Source organism: Cygnus olor, chromosome 12 (genome assembly GCF_009769625.2).
Source record: "Cygnus olor isolate bCygOlo1 chromosome 12, bCygOlo1.pri.v2, whole genome shotgun sequence".
NCBI classification, from domain to species: Eukaryota; Metazoa; Chordata; class Aves; order Anseriformes; family Anatidae; genus Cygnus; species Cygnus olor.
This window is the reverse complement of record NC_049180.1, coordinates 19,426,126-19,444,851: the sequence shown is the minus strand read 5'-3', so window position 1 is coordinate 19,444,851 and position 18,726 is coordinate 19,426,126. Positions and strand designations below refer to the sequence as shown.

Here is an 18,726-nt window from a genome sequence, read left to right as displayed (position 1 = left end):
GCCCTTCCTCACTTTTTAGAAAGGGCATAGGGGAAGAAGTTGCAATTCTTACAGTGAATTTTCGGTATAAGACATTCTAGAATTTAAAACCCTTCTTCTGCACGCTGCGGAGTCAGTAGTACCAGCATTAAAATTACCCTCTCAAGAAGGTGTTAAGTCCTTGCCATTTCTGTGAGAGAACGTGTTTATCTGCACAAGAAAAACATTGTGGTAGGACTACTTAAGGCCACTGAGTGATTAGAGCCAACCTGGCGGTTCTGCAACATTTAGAGGCCACTAACCAGTTTTGCAAATGACACAAAGAGCTCTAAGACTTTGATTGTTTATTACCGTCAATATATATTGGTCTGAATACCAAGAAATTACTTCAGAAGAAAACTTGGCCTGTGAAAATTGACAGGAGTTGGCCATTTCATGCCATGTCACTTTTAATCAAAAAGATATTGTCAGTGGTACTTTCACAGTGGTCTGGGATAGTATGATACAAGTTTTATGATACCCCATCAGCAGATTGTGGAGGTTCTCCCCTTCCTGATACTACTGTGCATCTAAAGCTTTATCACAATATATTTAGGAGCAGAAGAGAACTAATTGCTGGGCTGCACGAATTCACAACATAACACTTGTCAGCATTATATCAGGTCCTAGCTAATAAGTGAAATTGCATTTTTACTATGTTGAAAGAAACTGAGAGGAGAGAAACAAGTGTTATGGGGTAGTAGCTGATATGCAAGTTTTCAGAACAAAATGGAACTCTATTGTGTAAGCTACAGGAATTGTTTTTTCTTCCTCTCTTTTTCTCTCCTACAAATAAACTAGATTCTAGAGCCACCTGCTTTCCATTCAGGACCATGCTTAAAATACATGTTCAGTTTTACATGATTACGAGGTGATACTTTTTTCTGCAGTCGAAATTCAAGGAAGGTTATTAAGTTTAAGAAATGACTAATGCTGAAGAGAGACACTCTCAAGTCTTTCAATACTAAAAGAAAAAACCCATTGCAGATCACTGTGTACCCATCCTTACACTGCACAGGAAAAAGCGCGGTTACTGCAAGAAATGCATTAGCCTATTAAACTCACATTTTCTTTGTGAGGACCTATTGCTTATAATGAGATTTTGCACTTAGTACATATGTTGCTTCATCTACAATACCTCCCAAATTACATTTGAGGAGCTTGAAGTGTTAGGTGAGTAATGAATACCAGGGACTCCCGCAGGATCTTGGTTCATGGCAGAGCTCTGCTCAGTCACCCCATGCTGTCATTGACTAAACAAACTGGTGAGCCACATGAGTCCATCACAGTCTGGATGTAAATTTAGAATAAAGTTTCTTATTATAATTGGTCTCCTGTTGATTTCTGCTTGTTTCTTTCCAGATAACAAAAAAAAATGAGCAGTGTGATCTGGAGTGTGTAGGCAACTGACTCCATTCCATGAAGAGCTGAACTGAAATGAACCTGTAGAATACCTTTAAAATATCTCCAAGCTATCAACTATCTGAGGAGTGCCAGAAAAAAGAAACACAAATGCTGGAGAACCAGAACTGCAAGCGACCTTCAACTGATGGTGCCAAAGAGTCTTCTGTTCTCCAGAGGGAAATGAGAGTTTATTCCACTTTGGCTTCAGCCCCACACACACTCCCAGTTGTGAAAGACTGATGCCAAACAAGAGAAACATTAACATTCAACACAAGGAATGGTTTAAGAATCCAGGACACGGCAGCTCAGTTATGATCGCCCCTCGCTAGCTCTCACCTAAAGGAATGAAAAAAAGATAAGCCGTAGGAAAAAAGATGAAGCAAAGGGGGAAAACAAAAATCTACAGCATGTACTAAAGTGATACCAGAGGCTTATGTCCCAAACAGGAAATGTCACAGAGGTTAAAACCAGCTGCTCCAACAGATCATCTCATTAGATTATTGCATTGCTTCCAGCAACACAGTAAAACTGGAGGTGACTGAAAATACACAGGTAAAAGGGAAAAAGAAAAGCTTTTTAAGGCCTAAACAAAGCCAAAGCTTTATAGAGAACATGTGGACTTTGGGAGAAGTTTGCAATGGTTGCAACACAACAGAATTCTAAGGAGACAAAGAACTAAAGGTGGTAAACATTAGGACTTTACAAAAAGCAAAAGACAGCAGACAACCTCAAAATCTGGCTACATTTGCTAAACACTACTCAGGCAAAAAAATACTAATAAATATCCTTTACATATTCAGCAACCAGCTGGCAACTTTTTCAAGTTATGCTGAAAATCTGCTTAATTTACATGTAGTTGCTGCAGCTTATAAACATCCAATTTTCTACCCAGCAAATGAAGAGGTAGCTAAGCTTCAGGGTACTTAAACTTTTGAAAAATTAAGCCCTACACCAGTGAGTAATTTCTCACAAGCAGTATGTTTCCTAGACGCGTAAATATAATAAATCACATCCACAGAGAAATGGTGCAGCAAGATACCAATTCTCATGACATATGGCAAGCCCTGAAATAGGCTTCAGCTTTAATTTAGAGGAATAACTTCCAAAATCAAAATATGCCATACAGTCTGGCTAAGTCTGCCTGGTCCAATAGTTGGGTTTCCTGCTGAGATCAGACAAAAGATCTCCATCTGCCATGTTTGGTGGTGAACTAGGAACTGGCCCACACCTGCTTTAGAAGGCCAAGATCCTGACATTTAACACATTACTCACGTCAGCTGTTGGTTGAAATCCACTTGCACAGTAAAAGTGTCTATAAAGCACTATCAGTCTCCCCAAGTGACCCTGGCATAATAAATTTAAATATTGCCCAGTGTACAAGAGTTCAACTTTATGGTGGTATCACATCAACTAAACAATAATATTCATTATATAAACGTCTTTTTCCTTTTTCTGTATGTTTAATGACAAAACTGTTAACACAGTAAATTATGAAACTCTCTTGCCAATCCTGCCTTCTTCCTTTTTTATTCCTTTTTAAAAGGAAAATAAAAGGAGTCTAAGTATAATGCTCATAGGCAGTGGCACAGCTAAGGACAGGTTAATGAATCTGAGATCATGTTTATTATTTTAATGCATCTCTGTCAAGCAGCTGACAGCAGATAGCTGAACAGGTCAATTATGACATTTCACTAACATTAAAGTGACAAGATTTCTAGATAATACTGTTTACCATTTGCCCACATGGCTTAACAAGAACCTTTAAGTTCTTCCTCCAGGTTGCTTTCCTCTCAGGAGGCCAAGAGAGCACCTGTTGCCTGCTCACATTTATTCAATTGACCCCAAGCTCATTCTCACCACCAGAACTGTTACCCACAGAAACAGCATTAAGAAGCTGTCTCATTTTCTTGACAACTATTTTTTTTTCTTATCTGAACAGGTAATAAAATATTTTATCAGCCTGGACAGAAGGCTGGTCATTGGTAACATTTCCCTGGTATCGTGGTAATGATTCTCACTCCTCCTTCTTCAACAAAGAGCTCTCTGTAAACCCGAGAAGTCCTGCTGTGGTTCTGCTCTCCCTGAATTTCAGTGATTTTACATAAAATGCTGACAGTTCCTTGCAAAGCCTGCTGATTCAAATGATCTGCCATCAAAGCTACCCTTGGATTTGAGAAGCAAATTGCTTTGGCTCTCATTTACAAGACTCTTTCTCACTATTACTGTGAGCTCAACAGAGAGCCCTAAGGCACCTTTTATACCTACCAAAAGCTACTGTGTCTACAGTAGTTTGCTCAGGTGCAAGTAATTTTAAGTCAGCAGGAACACACTGAAACACAGAAGAGTAGCCTTGGTTGTGCAATAAGGCCCACAGAAATAAAACCAGCAAAAGCAAATTCTTGCCACTGAAGTAATGAGATAGGCCCCTCTCTCTCTCTCAGCTCTGTTGCCTAGGAAAGGGTTACTCCTAGGCAGTCAACTTTTCATAGGAAGACCTTGCATAATCCAGAGTTTGTTCTAAAGCACACTAAAACTGGTACAATTATTCTTACTGACTTCAAATTTCACTGGCTTTCAATCAGATCCCTCAAAAGATCCCTCAAAAGATCCCTCAAAAGATCCCTCAAAAGATCCCTCTGCTTTGCCAGCAACATGTGATTTCATTAAGAGAAGATGGAAATCACTGAATTGCACTGTTTGATGTTGTCTTTTGTTCCCTTCCTACTTTGGAAGATTTTTTTCAAAGATTTTTTTTCAAGTTTGAAGAATTGCCACAAAAATGCACACAGAACTATACTAACTTACTAATTTATAATAATTGTTTTCAACTTCATCAATGTAACAACTAACAACTGCTGCAAGAATATATCTGAGTTTTTCCTTCACTCCTCCACTCATTTTTCCAAGTTAAGAGGCAATAATACCGATCCCACAGCTACTCTTCTGCCCTTCGCAGTTACTGACTTAAGTATGATCACCTCGAGTACAATTTTACATCGCACTGGTTTAAGCGTTTGAAAAGCAAAACACATGAGCACAACACATTATGTCAGGCTGCACTGGAAGCAGGTGAATGAAGTGTTTGTGGCCAGCCACACCAGGGGCAGCTTTACCCAGAACAGCCCCCAAGCCCCTCACAAACCATTTGGCTGAACGTGAGAGTGCCTTGGCTGCTGATGTACTTTCAGAAAGTTCTCCCAAAAGCAGTTTGCACAATTGTTTCAGGCCTTCCAGAGCCCCAGTTATTCTTTCTATCACATTTCCGTCTGACCATTGTGGTACAGCAAGCATCAGGTACTACGCTCGGTGTTCCTTGCTAATAACGTTCTTTACAGGAACCTAAGAGAGGGACTTTTATTTTTATTTTTGAATAAGAGCACTCCTTGACATTGCTATTATCCACGAGTAACCAGAACACCATGTAAAGAAAATTAAAGATCCAGTAAAAAGTCATCTCGCCTATACTGAAGTCCATTACGTGCATCTGCTGATCTAGATCTCTCTGACATTTTGGTTTGACGTCATTCCCAAACACAGCATTATCTGTTCAACATGATGAACAGTTCATTAGTATGTTCAATTAAATTAATAGACTAAAGCTTTTTATGTGATGTTGCCATAAATAGACAAGAACATCATGCAGCTCCTTCCATATGATGCATATCTAGCCTCCTGAGCTGCTCTGTTTTTAACCTTATAAATTATATCAAAAAATAATATTCTAGTGTTGGACATATTAGATCCACTATGTAACAGTAGATTAATCTGTGGCTTTGGAACAAAATTGTACCTGTTGAAATTTGTAGAAATTTTGTCATTTTCTCTAACTGTACCAGAACTTTGTTTATTAGTATTTATTTAGTTCATTTACTTCATTGGCTCTTTAAGGAACTAATACGATAACAAATATAAACTCTTTAAGAAAGCCCATTAGAGCTATCATTAAGCAAGATATGAGGCAATCCTTTCTTCAAATTTTTGAAAGAAGTCTTTAAAAATAAAACAAAAATCTGATAGTTTCCCATGCAAAACAACCCTTGTAATTTATTTTTTAAATTATTTTAAACATTACTTGAAAATTATTATATATACATGGCATTCTTTTTAAGGTTGAATAAATTCATTTTTTGCTTCTATCTGGATGGTAATGGTAATTCTCAGCCAGTAAAAAAAAAAAAGTAGAAAATATGCAAGCAACCTGAAGAAAACAAATAGTGTTTTCCCCAGACTCCCTGCCACTATAGCAACTGAAACCTAACTCCACAGATAGCCTTAAAACACTGATGGATAGGTTACAATGGCAGAAAAGTAGATCTCTATTCCCTGTTCCACCAGAATGATGTCTCTCTCTTCTTGTTTTGTAGTCTGTTGATAAGCAGTAACTTTCTGGACACAGACTCACTTTTACTTAATTTCCTCAGATCCTTGCCCAATAGGGTTCTGATATCAAAACTTTTACATAGTACCACAGAACACACATTACTGAGTTATTGAGCACATGGTGTTCAAGCTGACTGCACTGCTTTTACCACAGGTTAAGTGACTTGATGCAGAATTTGGCTCCTCGTGAAACTGTCTCAGCATGAGCCTGCCTGACAGATTCATTGTCTCGCAACTCCCGAGACATATGATAACTAAAGCAAAAAGCTGTAACAACTGACCTTCACGTAATTTGAATGGCAGTCTGGCACCCTACTCTACAAATATACCACTTGGAACAGAAGTTTAATGTGTCAAGACTCTCACAAAAATAAATTTATTTACTGAGGCAAAGCCTACACTCAGCATTTCAGAGGTACCTCCTTGACATCGGCGGGTGGTTTGCAAGCAGACAGACTGCACAATTCGGCCACGCATATCAAACAGACACAGCACTTTACAAACAGCACAGAAACCAATACTATCCTGTCCAGTAAATTTTCACTTTCAAACCGAGGTCATAACAAGACACTTACCGTAAATCTCTTTATATAATCAGAAACACAAAATCCTCCCATGCTTAAACGAAGGGATCTGTGCAGAGAAGATTCTTGATACAAAGTTCCCATCTTTTTTGGCTTGTGTGGTGGTCTCCCAGGTACCCTAAACCTTTTAGGCTTGAATAAAGCTGCACAGCCTCCCTAGATCTTGCTAGAATTCTGCTTCTGTGATAAACTAGGCATTTCATCTTATCTAACACTACACCAGGCATTTCAATCATTTCACTTCCTTATCAGCAGCACTAAGTTCTATCTGCATCCCAGCAGCTCACTTCCTGAATTATTGATAAGAGCTACTGTAAGGCACGGAAACAACATAACAGCAGATGACAGCCAAATCTCTTGAAGTTACTGAAGAGTCCCTTCTTTGCATTTGTCTGTTCCTTAAGTCAATTTTGCCCAATTTAACTCTGCTATAGCGGTAACTTACAGAAAGAATGTTTCAGCTAAGCAGTGACAGGACTGTTATCTGACTGCTTTCCATTTGTTCAGTAATACATCATTTGCTTTAATAACATGATTATACATATGAGTATTTCTTTCATTTCATATTTCTTAAGCTATACCATAGGAACAAAGGGAACAAACAAATGGACAAAAGAGGACAAATATTCATCCTCCATTAGAATTCAGATAGCTATTTATGACTTCAGGCAGCATTTCTACAGTCTGACACTACATGCAGAGCCATTCACTTCAGTTTGTAAAATACCTTATGGTCAAACAACGTGCTCACACATGTGTACGTTGCCTTCAAGTCCATGTAGGCACGTCTCTGATCCTGTAGATTTAGAATCTCCTTTTAAAATTTTTCTACCCAATGTTAGATTAATAAGCAGCCATAATGCACCCAAACAACATTGCTCCTCATGCATTTGGTCCTCACCTAATTAATTGCTTTTTATTTTGCCTAGGGTAAAATATACTTTTTCTTCTTTTAATACTGGTCTCTATAAAACTATGTCAGTGGAGTACAAATGTACAAAGACAACAGATACCAAGATGCTGAATGATCTAAGAAGGAAAGTAAGTTCTAGAGATGTAAGAGTAAGTCTGCTTACAACATTCATCTGTGCTGTGCCTGCATTTCCCACTGTCAACAAGCTGCAGTAAAATTAGCTCTATTTTATTACTACTTACAAGTGATCTCCCATTAACCTAATTCACATCAGGCACTAGTACACAAGCACAGCTACTCACAAAGGACCAGTGACTTTTGCACCGATGGACAAGCAAGCCCAGAAATATCTGGGCTTAGCATGGGCCAAGCCTTCACTGATTAAATCATAATAAAACTGTGTTTTACCACAGGGTGAGTGCACGTCAGTTCTCCTCTAAAATAAACAGGCAAGCAATGGAGAGAAGATACTGTACCTTTATCATTACGACCTAAGAGATGTCAGGTCCAGAAGGGTGGGTATAGATCTGGCTACCCTTCTCACAGCTAAAACAAGTGCTTCGTTTCCACTTGGGGTTGTATAGCAAGATGACCAATATGCTGTTGAAAAAATAAATACAGAAAAAAGAAAAAAAAAAGTGAATTAGGATGATTGAGTAACTCACAGGGCAAAAGCCAGAGATGAGATGGCCGTGCTTAGTGTGTTGAAACTTTTTTTTTTTTTAAAAAAAAAAAAAACAAACTGCCTGACAGGGAATGTTTATTAGGCCATTCAACAACAAGTGAAAAGGCCAGGGGTTGCCTGGGGTACAGGATGATTTGACTGCAGCCCACAGAGGTGAGGTAGTTCTACCAAAAAGTTGGTAGTCTGACATGCTGGTATGAGACACAGGCAACCTGAGGCTGCCTGAGACACCGGCCTTAAACCTCCATAAATCTGAGGCCCATTTCCACTGCCAGACTCCTGAATAAATTTTAACTTGAGCTCTGTGCCTTGCCTTTTCCACCTGTAAGACTGAGTTAAACCCTTCCTAGCTTCCAGAATGTTTTTAGAGCTTTAGAATCTATTATTACTATTCCCCACTTTTAAAAGGCAGAACCAACCCAAGAATTCTAGGTCAAAACTGCCCCAAAATGTTAGGATACACCAGCTGGCTCCATAGAGTGGTACAAGAAAATGTTAGGTCTTCCACGCAGTAATGAGTAATGCTGCTGAGACATTGTGCCTGGATATGGCAAGACTGTTACAGGGTTTATGGAAGCACTTAGAGCAGTATTCCTAGGATATGGAACTACAGCTATTCAAAAGGTGTAGAGCTTTAATGCATGAGTCCAGAGATGTCTATGTCCAGGAGAAAAACAAAGGTGTTTTTATGACTTTTTCCAATAGCACAAATAATCATGTTGTTACTTCAGATTTAATCAAGAGGTGATATTACTTAACGTGGCAGCAGAGGCATGTACAGCATGTAAGTGGCATGCCATGGAGGAAAGCTTGCATGACAAAGAGAATCCTTTAGGAAATTTGGCAAGTAGTCCGGAACAAGCAATGCTCAGCCTGCAACCTTCCATTAGCAGATCTAAATACAGAACTGTAGTGTAAAACAACACCTTCCTGCAGTATTTTCATTAATTAAAACTAAGAATATAATTATTATGATAAGCTTTACTAGCTTTGCTTTTTCTCTATTTCATCTTTTGAAAAAAAAAAATTGATCTTTTTTCATCTCCATTGTCATTTCGTATCTTACGATACAGATTCTGGACTGTGCTTTCAGAAAGGTATCAAAAGCAACAAAACAGTGGCAGCTACGTAATATTCCATCCACAATAAGCAAACAGTCCCATTTTCACAAAACTAAGTGTACTGACATGGCCAGAAAACAGGCAATGGACACAGGGCTACATTTTCTTTGGTACTAGAGAAAAGTCTAGTGGATTTTACATACAAGGAGAAACAGTTTGGTCTCTCGCCCTATAAAATACTAAGAGCGAGAGGCAAGGAATGTGCTCGTTTTGAATATAGGTATTCCGGTATAGGCTTTGTAGACACCATGAGATGTCATTTACTTATAGAATAAATGCAGAAGTTTTCCAAAAATCATGCAAGTAACAGCCAACAAATGAAATCAAGATCAAGGTTAGTTCTTTAGCTTTCAGAGCAACTCTTTGAATCTGCTACACTCACACTCCAAAAACTCTTCTTTCCAGCAAACGGAAGTGTTTGACAACTAGATCAGTGCAACTCAGAGCAAAGAACAAGAAAAGAAAAAAAGGTAACATTAAGAGACTTAAGTATTACTAACTTCCCTAGCCAGTTGCTGACACTCCAATTCCTGCACTAAATACAGTGCAAAATGAAAAGGATCAGCATTTTTAAAGTGACCTCTCTCATCTCCCAGCTTCAGGCTCTGTGAATTACGAGGGCTTTCATTGCTCCACAAACACATCCTACGTTCATGGAATGTATAATCTAAACAACTTTCCTTAGCTGAAATTTTCTGTTAACGTGGCAGTTAATACACAGTTATCTTCCTTCCTGAAAAAAAAAATCAATATGTAGAAGTTTTAGTCCCCGGGGAATTTGTTTTGTACTGTTAAGAGTTACTGTACCACCTCAATATTTTAGAGCCTTTTTTTATCAATATTATTAATCAGGAGCAGGGAACTAGTGACACTGATGCTGCCCAGTTAAACTCACCATGACTATGCCCAAAACATCTACCCAAAGGTTCACAGTCCCCTTCCAAAATAGATTTCCAAACTCTACCCACAACTTACCCTTTCATTACTCTTCCATCCATGCAATGAGCTAGAATGGAATGCCAGCATACAGGACCATTCGCATGAAAATGCAAACAAAACCAGCAGGGTATTGATATCAGAAATATTCTTTGTGTATCTGATCAGGACACACATTCAGAAGTTTGTGACTGTTTTGTCTGATGATGCATCTTCAAAGAGCAGTCAACTCCTGGTTGTGTCTGTGCCAGCATCAGTGCATTTCTAGAGCTGCTCAACTTGCAATGGATTAGTAGTAAAGGCCAGGTCTGAAAGCCTCCCCACCTCATTAATATTAATTTTATATTTTAAATCCTAGGTACACATGGACTCATCTCCAAGACTAGAAGGCTCATAAATTATATTCCATTTTTAAACATGCAGTATTCACTCTTACTGTTTCAGAAGGAAAACACCAGCAGAGACAGCCTTAGACAGGCTGCTTTCATTTAAAAGAATAGGATCTACTGGGCTTTATCTTCAGCTCTGCTTTAACCTCATTAGCCCACAGATTTGCACTAGAGTGAATCCGGCCTGCAAAGCACTAACACAAGTACAACTGCCAAAAGATTTTCATTCTTTCATTATTCTGCTTTTGTTCCATTTACCAAAGCAGGTGGGAATAATGTCCATGGCTGTATAAACTCATGAAAGCCAACTTACATAGTAAATGCTTGAAAAGTAGCTACAACCACCATAAAATCAAACTAAGGAGGCAAAGTAACTCACTATCTCTCTCTCCTGGCAACACGGAAAGGTAATTGTACAAAGCATACCGTATCGCATAGCAAACCTGGCTTTAATCATCTTAAAGAAGGTCCAGAGGAGAACAGATTCAAGCCTTCTCTGTAAGGATGGGGGACATTTGGGGAAAGTATCTTTTACTTCTGTATAGCACAAACCTCTGTTACACAGGTCAGCCCTACAGGCAATAACAACTAAGTTCAAGATGCTGAGGCAGAGAGTCCCTGCAGCCTTCTAGTGTCCACTAGTGAAGGAACGTACAGTAAAAGCAAGAAGTAGGAATAATTGTTCTATTTTTACCTTATTCTCCTTTGCAAAGCATTTGTCATAACGGATTTACTGCCCAACAGCTTGTTTCTAATGGGAAATACTACAAAGTGTGGAGAGGTAGCCTTTTGCAAAAACCTGAAACCAGAAGAATTCCTCCACTTGCCCTCAAAAAAAAAAAAAAAAAAAAAAAAAAACCTACAAAAGTGAGAAGTGCAGATCAAGAGCGACTCCTGGAAGAAATAAAATGTGATATGCAGGCTGCCACTTGTATTGGATGACAGATTTTATCAAGCTCCCACTTAGCACATGCACTATTCTGTACTTCATGAAGAATGCATTCAATTGACACAACCCTCTCCTACCCTCTTGACCTCTCTGAGGCAGCCACACAGCATAGGTGGCAATTGCAACCTCTAAGTTTAATGTTCTATTAACTAAAGAACACAACTTCTCTGAATAAGGCCCATTAAGTACACATGCACCAAGACTCTATGTGTAAGGAACATATATACATAAAACAGATTTTCAGGATTCTTTACATTTGAGTTTGAAATTCAGAAATAAGTATTTTAGATGTATTTTAACTTTGGTGATATGAATTGCTGGACACTCATCTGAAGAAAAGTATCACTAATAAAGCTCAAGATTGTCCTTGAAAAGCTTCTTTTCAGAGTCAATTCAAAATGAAGAAACATACTGCAAAACAGGGATGAGCACTCCCAACACCACTCCCAGTGGTGGGGGATCTCGTTCACCTTTCGCATCATGTCTGAATCAGCTTCCCAGTAGCTCATAACCACAAGAAAAGCCCAATAAATGCACAACCAAGGATATAGATGGGAAAACCCAAACAACATAGAAAAAAAGATACGCTTTGGAGCACTCATTGGTCACGCTACCTAATTTTTAGGTAAAAAAAAGGAACTGCTCAATTCAGAACAGTTTGAGCAGCACTATTTTTACTCTCTTCTATAAATGCAGCACCTCGCCATTCATTTCTCCCTCCTCCGCCAAACTTCTCTTCTTCTCCTCACATCTCTGGAGACCTGAAACCCATGCACTGCCTTCTCCCCCGCAATACCCCACAGAAGATCTCCATGTATCTCCCCTAGCAGCCTTAACACACCGATGCTTAGTTCTTTTCATTCTACCCTTCTCCAGCTCTGTCTAGCTTAACCTCTATCCCATGCAATTTCCAGTGAAATCCTCTCCACCACTGACACCTTCCTTTCCTTTTCTGCCCTGCCTTTTCCTGACTTGTGTAGTTTTCCCAACCCATTCTATGTCCTGCTCTTTTCCAGGCACAGCTTTCCTGCCCAGTCACTCTGGTCTCTGCCTCCTCCTCATGTAAGGCATGAGCCACAATTACTTTCCTTCCTTTTGCTATATAAGGAAGCTCCACTGCAGCTCTTACACTGGCTAATAATGAGAACTGCATGCCTGAGATCCCAGAAATTGGGATTAATGTAATTATTTACACTAACAGCCTCCCAGTGGCCTTTTAAGTCACAGGGCTTTTTAGGATTACTGCAGGCAGAAAGAGTACAAGCTGTCAAAAAACCTTTAAGATACTACAGCTTGATCAACAAAAAAGTAGTAAATTGACAAGCAGCAAACAACGACTGAATCTATGAAATAATTTATCTAATATAATCATGACACACGTGTCTAAAATACCTATGTCATTTTTCTGACTTGCTTAGATTTCCAATGTTCAAATAATACTTTTGTTTCCCAGGAATGCATTTATAATGCAGACATTCAAAGAAGGATGTATCTCCTGATGTTTGCCATGGTTTTGATCTTTATATAGTTGGTAGATGTAGGTTTTTTTTCCCTGAAGTTTTTGCAATATATAACCAATCTAATAACGATTTTAAGACAAAACATTTTACAAGATTTATTTTCCTATACACAAGTGCCACCAGTCTCAAAGTCAAAACTGCTGAACAATACAAATTGTTAAAGTATGTTTCCTCTTACAAATTCTGAACTCCTTTAACCCTTCTTCCCCCCCCCCCAAACTACATGTAGGTGCACCCACAGGAGCTATATGTAAACGTGAGCTTCACAGTTGCTAAGTAACTCCGTGCCAGTAGACAGCGTTGTGAATGTTGTCAGCAACATCACAGAAGTTGCCAAGTTCATAATTTGGTCAGCGCCAAGAAATGTAAGCTATATACTTTGGATGAGACACTCAGATCTTCGTAAAATTGGCATGAGCAACAATGAAAGAAAATACATTGACAAGCAACTAGATTCATGAGTAATCCAAGGACACTTCTCTATCAGGACAGTTACTGACTATCCTTGAGAATGCAGCTATTAGTATTTATCTAAATTTATCTAAATGAGGCTTCTCCATTTCCATTCAGCGACGTGAAATGAAACATTTCTCTGCTGTTATCCAGGTTCAGGAGCTGGGACCCAGACCATCTCCACAGACTCCAGCCATGCAGCTAATCACTACTAGTGCTCACACGTGCATGTACACACAAACATACATTCTGTTCTACAAATTCTCCAAATAAAGCAACTCAGATGTCAGTCTGAAGATTTTTCTTTATTAGCAAGATATATTCACAGTAAAACATTCAAAAGCTCTTTATTCCAACACAGAATAAAACCCTCTGAGACTTGGAAGATTGCTGGCCTATGTTTGTACTCCCAGTATCTGGAACAATCACTGTTCTTAACAACATATTATGGCCTTCAACATTGTCCAGGACTAAAAATAGTATCCTGATGACAGAATTAAAGACTAAGTTACAGTAGAAATAAGTGCACTGTAGAAGACTGAAGGCAGTAAACTAACTTTCTTAAGATGGAGCTCAAGTTCTATGTACAAAGCTAAGAACCACCACAAGCAGCTTGCAGGGGCAGGAGGAAAAGAAGAGGAAAGGGTACCTGACTCTTTCCTGGAGAATATGCTGCATGATGATACCAAGCGATTCTTGAGAATCATGTTTTGAATTTGAAATTGAACAACTTCAGTGAAAGCAGCTTTAGGTGTTTTTTTTTTTGTTTGTTTGTTTGGTTTTTTGCTTGTTTTCTTCTTCTTCCCTGGAGAAAGAAATACACGCATTTATCCATTTCCACTGCCTTTTAACTAATGTTTTTCTTGTTTTTTACTTAGATTGCAAATCTAATTCAACAGCTAGCAGCTGTGAACAACCCTATCTAAAGAGCAGAAAAACCACATTCTTTAGTACATTAATTTACAGACTCTATTATGAATTCACAATATCTACTAAAAATACACAGTATGTTATTGCACTGTTAGATCAATTTGAACATCTTCTTCCTAATGGAAAGAATATTTAACCAGACATAACTCTGGTGCAGTCAGACTTAGAATCTTGTAACTATTAGTGAGTTCTGAAAGTGACAGCCTAAAGAAGAGGAAAAAAAATATATATGTTTCTAATGCTTATTAGAGCTGTCTTACCACCACTGCTACTTAAGTAGCAACCTCCAAAAGGGGGATGAGGCAAACAACTAGGGAAAGCAACATCTTAAAATGCTAGTTAGATTTGCTAGAGGATATCTACCAGAATCCATACTGAAATAAAGTAGGAAACCTACTACATACCACTGATGGTATTGTAAATTGAAGGACCAACTGCTTTTAGACTCATCTGAAAGTACTGGTTAAACTCATTTGTTTTGCTATATTTTCATAATAAGCAAGAAGTATGGCACAACAGGAAATCTACAGAGTTAAACAGTTGGCACTGAGAGCCCAACATCTGCTAGAGGTAGACCAGGTCCTGAAGATCAAGCACCCTCTAACAGCTAAAAGACATCTTCAAGGTCAATTTCTCCTGAAAGCAATCTAGTTCCTGCTCCCCATGACCATTCCACGATACAAACAAAAGTACCAGAAATAGAGACTATCAATAGATTTGCTTTAAAAACACTAATTCAAACAAAACACTTGCATAGAAGTGCTTAGAGATACAAAATACAGTACGAGCAATACCTGAATGTGTACGTGCATGTAAGGGAATCATATGCTCAAGATCAACAATTCAGAGAGGTTTAAATTAAACCGTGGTTTAAGATAGCTTTCTGGTTATTCACAGATTTATTCACAGGTTATCAGTATCTTGAAGGACAAAAGGCAAGCACTATCTCCTGTTAGGCAGTAAGACACTAAGCACCCAAGGAAAGGACACAGTGCTGCTAGTAGCTTCCATGCATGTTTCACATTAAAAAAAAAAAAAGAAAGAAAAAAAAGATAACCCCCGCAACAAAAAGACTTCATACGCACTAAGCAAAACCACCCCGAAGACCTCATTTGTGACCTGAGCATCATTTGAAGCAAGTCTCTCAGAACACCAGTCTCCCCTTGTAAATCCTTCTGTCCTGCCAAAGGATGATTCTAACCTGCAAAGTACTCTCCTTCCCTTGTCCTATTTTCAATTCTTTTAATCAGTTATAACACTATTGGAGTAAAAACAACATATTAGACACGTCTGTAAAATTTGACCAAACAAAATATTATCTATAGCTATATCTGTCTACAGATAGATAGATACGACTTCAGGAGAGCTGAAGAGTTTCCTGAAACCATTTTTATTAAGTTGCCACCTGAATGTTCAGAGTTATTCTGTGCTCCTGACAAATTACTTCTCTCCAATTTTCACAGTTCAAGAGCTAACCTCCCAAAACAATTGAAGATACCTATTGTCACTGCAGATAGTAAGAAGCACCTATTAGCATGATTTTAAACTCAAGTTACAGACAAGCAAGTGACGTTCTAAATAAAAATTACATTTCATTGTGCTTCCACTGAGAACTGAATACTATGCTCTTTCAATAGTACTAATGCCTGAACATACAGTAACTGTCCTTAGAATAAGGCTGCCATCTAGTAGCAGAATAGAGTAAATGCAGAAACCTCAAGCCACAATTTGAGCTGTGAACTCACTTGATGGCCTGACATGCTATTATTACAAGCTTATATAAACACAGGAAGTATAGTTCTTCAGAAAAGGAAAAGTGGCCGAAAAATAGACCTTGTTAGATGGTGGTTTCTAAGCTGGCAGTTCTCCCGTGAAATCCTAAACTATTCAGTTCACAACATAAAATTTATCTAGACAGATAAGTCAACAGAGGTGGTATTGTGGTGAACCAGTATTTTTGTAGTTGTTATACCTTCTTTCAAGTTAACGGAAAAAAAAATGCAGCCTAATTGACTCTTTCTCAAAGAAGCCTATTCTGTGCAAAGCCTCATGCTATAAAATGCAATGAAGTCAGATTGCAGATTGGAGAAATGCAGATTAAGTCAGACTGAACCAAAAAAAATTCAAACGCAGGGCAGGCTGTATAATCTCACTGAAACTAGAGTAAAAAAAAAAATGCATCCGTTAGTTCCTGAAGTGTTACTTATGCTTGCTTCTTGAAAAATATGCAGTTTCCAAGTCAGAGCTACTGTGAAAACAGGCACAAACAGCCTGCAATACACAGGATTTTACTCTCTCATCATTAAGCTGTCATTGGCTTTATTTTAATTTTGTAGACTGAGATGTAATTTGTAACTGTAAAGTGTATTGCAATGACTTACCACAGTGTTTTTATCCCTTGAGCAGCTCTAACACACAAAGAAAGAGCTCCTGAGATTCCATCTTGTTAATGCCTATTTCATACAATACAAGACACTTTCCAGTTCAGTCACTGAATATATTCCAAGAAACCTATGTCTTAGGATATTACAGCTACAAAATTACCGGGGCTTTTGGAAGGTGCCAAAAGTGTCCTGTCTAGCTATGAAACAATGGTTTGTTTTTCATTGGTGGGAAAATACAGTTAGTACTCTTGCTTTGCAAAATCCATCGTGGTCCACTAACAGAGAACCACCCCACCCCTGGGATATTTTCAAGACTACCTGCTTACATCACAGCTTCCTTTAAGAAAGTGGAAGCCAGAAAGGGGAAAAAAAATAGCATGACCACAACTGTGAAAGAACTGACAGCAAAGACATGGGAAAGACAAAGGAAAGAAGTACAGAAATAGAATTTAACTACTGGTTCAAGATTCTCCACCAATGAAGAGGAAAACTGGGCCTTGCACTTTTGAGAGGCATGAATGACTTTTCAGTACTTAACAGCAAAGTAAAGGTACCAATCTAAATGTAATAATCTTAACATCACATCTAACAACATTAGCTTCAGTCCTCTGAAAATAACATCTATTAGTAGAACTTTAATTCCATGTATAGGAGCAGAAAGAACCTGTAGGAATTCAGGTTAAAGCACCAAAGAGACAGCTTGACATTAGTATTTCTCTTTATCCCTTCTTAACACAGTAAAACTCATTCTGACAACAGAAGCAACACAAACCTGATTGTATCTTAAGATTTCAAAATGAGAACTTCCCTTTTGTCATTCTGACTTTAAAAACTTACCATGCAAATAGGCATTGTGATGCATATTCTCTATTATTAAGAGTTACTCATCTGTCCTTACTACTTTTATCTGTGACAGGCTACAGTTCTGGAAAGCAGAAGTTTATATGACATAGGGAAGTAGGTCTTGTGTTCACATTTTCTCATTTACTGGAATTAAGACAAATGTAGATTAATGGTTTAATTGCATTTCTACACCCATCCCCCTCCTCCATTGTTAAAAAGGACCCCAATTACTCATTAAGAATTAAAAATCACTTTGTGTTTTCTGCTTCTGCTTACAAAGTTTGCATCTAAGATGTCCCTTGTGGCTTAACTAACTCAAAGCATAGCTCCTTCCTTTAAACAATAACTAAAACTGTCAAACTTTGACAGTCTAGCTTTGTTAATAAAATTCTCTGCTTCCAGAGATCATCTCTGTAGCAGAATCTCTCAAGGTAATTCTTGCTATTAACGTGGTAACAAAAAGCATGAGTAATACTACAGAAAAACCAAGACATTTAAATGCATACCCCTTCTTAGAAGAGAGTAAATGAAAGGTGATAAAAAGCAAGTACGTCAGATTTTATGTGTGATTGCCTCCCACAACTCCTCCCTCAGGGTTTTACAGTGTTTGAGGTGTTTTTTTTTTTTTTTTTAAATGAAAGAAATACATGCTAATGTAGGAATTTCAGCTCAAATTGCACTATTCCACTTTAACAAAATGATTACTTTGTTGAATATTTTCCCAGAACCTATTTCTATCAAAACAGCTCAGTTTTCCACACTCAGAGTTTTGCTTTGGTATTTACCATCAAAAGTCCGAAGACAAAACTGCTAAGAACTATACTTTTAGAAAAACAACAAAAGCCAATGAGAGTAAAATTAACCAGCACATTCTCATCTCTCGGAAACACTAGTGAGAAGATGCTAGCTGCCAATCTACACCACGACTATTTTCTCTTCCTTTCCACTAAAGGATAGGCCAAGAATACAGGATAAGTACTTACCAGCTGGACAAAGCAGCCACACAGCAAACAGTCACAATACACGCATTTGGCTTTCAAACCTCAGGAGTCTGACCCCCAAAAGTATGTGTTTTTTAAAAAAACAACTTTCTGTAATAGGGAACCCTTTTCTAGGGAGAATTCATAAACAATTCAAATTTGTAAAGCAGAATAATCCTCCAAAATGAAATGGCTTGAGTTTTCTTCGTATTACAATTATATCACATCTATTTAAAA

General features: G+C 38.2%; 1 protein-coding gene and 1 long non-coding RNA gene across 5 annotated transcripts in view; one reads left to right on the top strand and one right to left on the bottom strand.

Annotated features, from left to right (window-relative positions):
• Positions 1 to 18,726, bottom strand: part of MYLK3 (myosin light chain kinase 3) — a 48,816-nt gene that overhangs the window by 23,652 nt on the left and 6,438 nt on the right. The window contains exons 1-3 of one of the 4 annotated variants that reach the window (XM_040571144.1): positions 18,493 to 18,679; positions 14,002 to 17,653; positions 7,776 to 7,899 (exon numbers count right to left, since the gene is read on the bottom strand). In XM_040571144.1, coding sequence (XP_040427078.1) covers positions 7,776 to 7,784 — 9 coding nt within the window. In that variant the 5' untranslated portion in view covers positions 7,785 to 7,899; positions 14,002 to 17,653; positions 18,493 to 18,679. Of the gene's footprint in view, positions 1 to 6,377; positions 6,626 to 7,775; positions 7,900 to 14,001; positions 18,680 to 18,726 lie in introns of those variants that run through there. The other 3 variants (XM_040571142.1, XM_040571145.1, XM_040571140.1) reach the window with 3 other exon arrangements.
• On the top strand, positions 9,013 to 11,311 carry LOC121076656. Its single transcript, XR_005823646.1, has 2 exons — positions 9,013 to 9,575; positions 10,400 to 11,311. It is a non-coding gene; the product is annotated as an uncharacterized LOC121076656 (long non-coding RNA).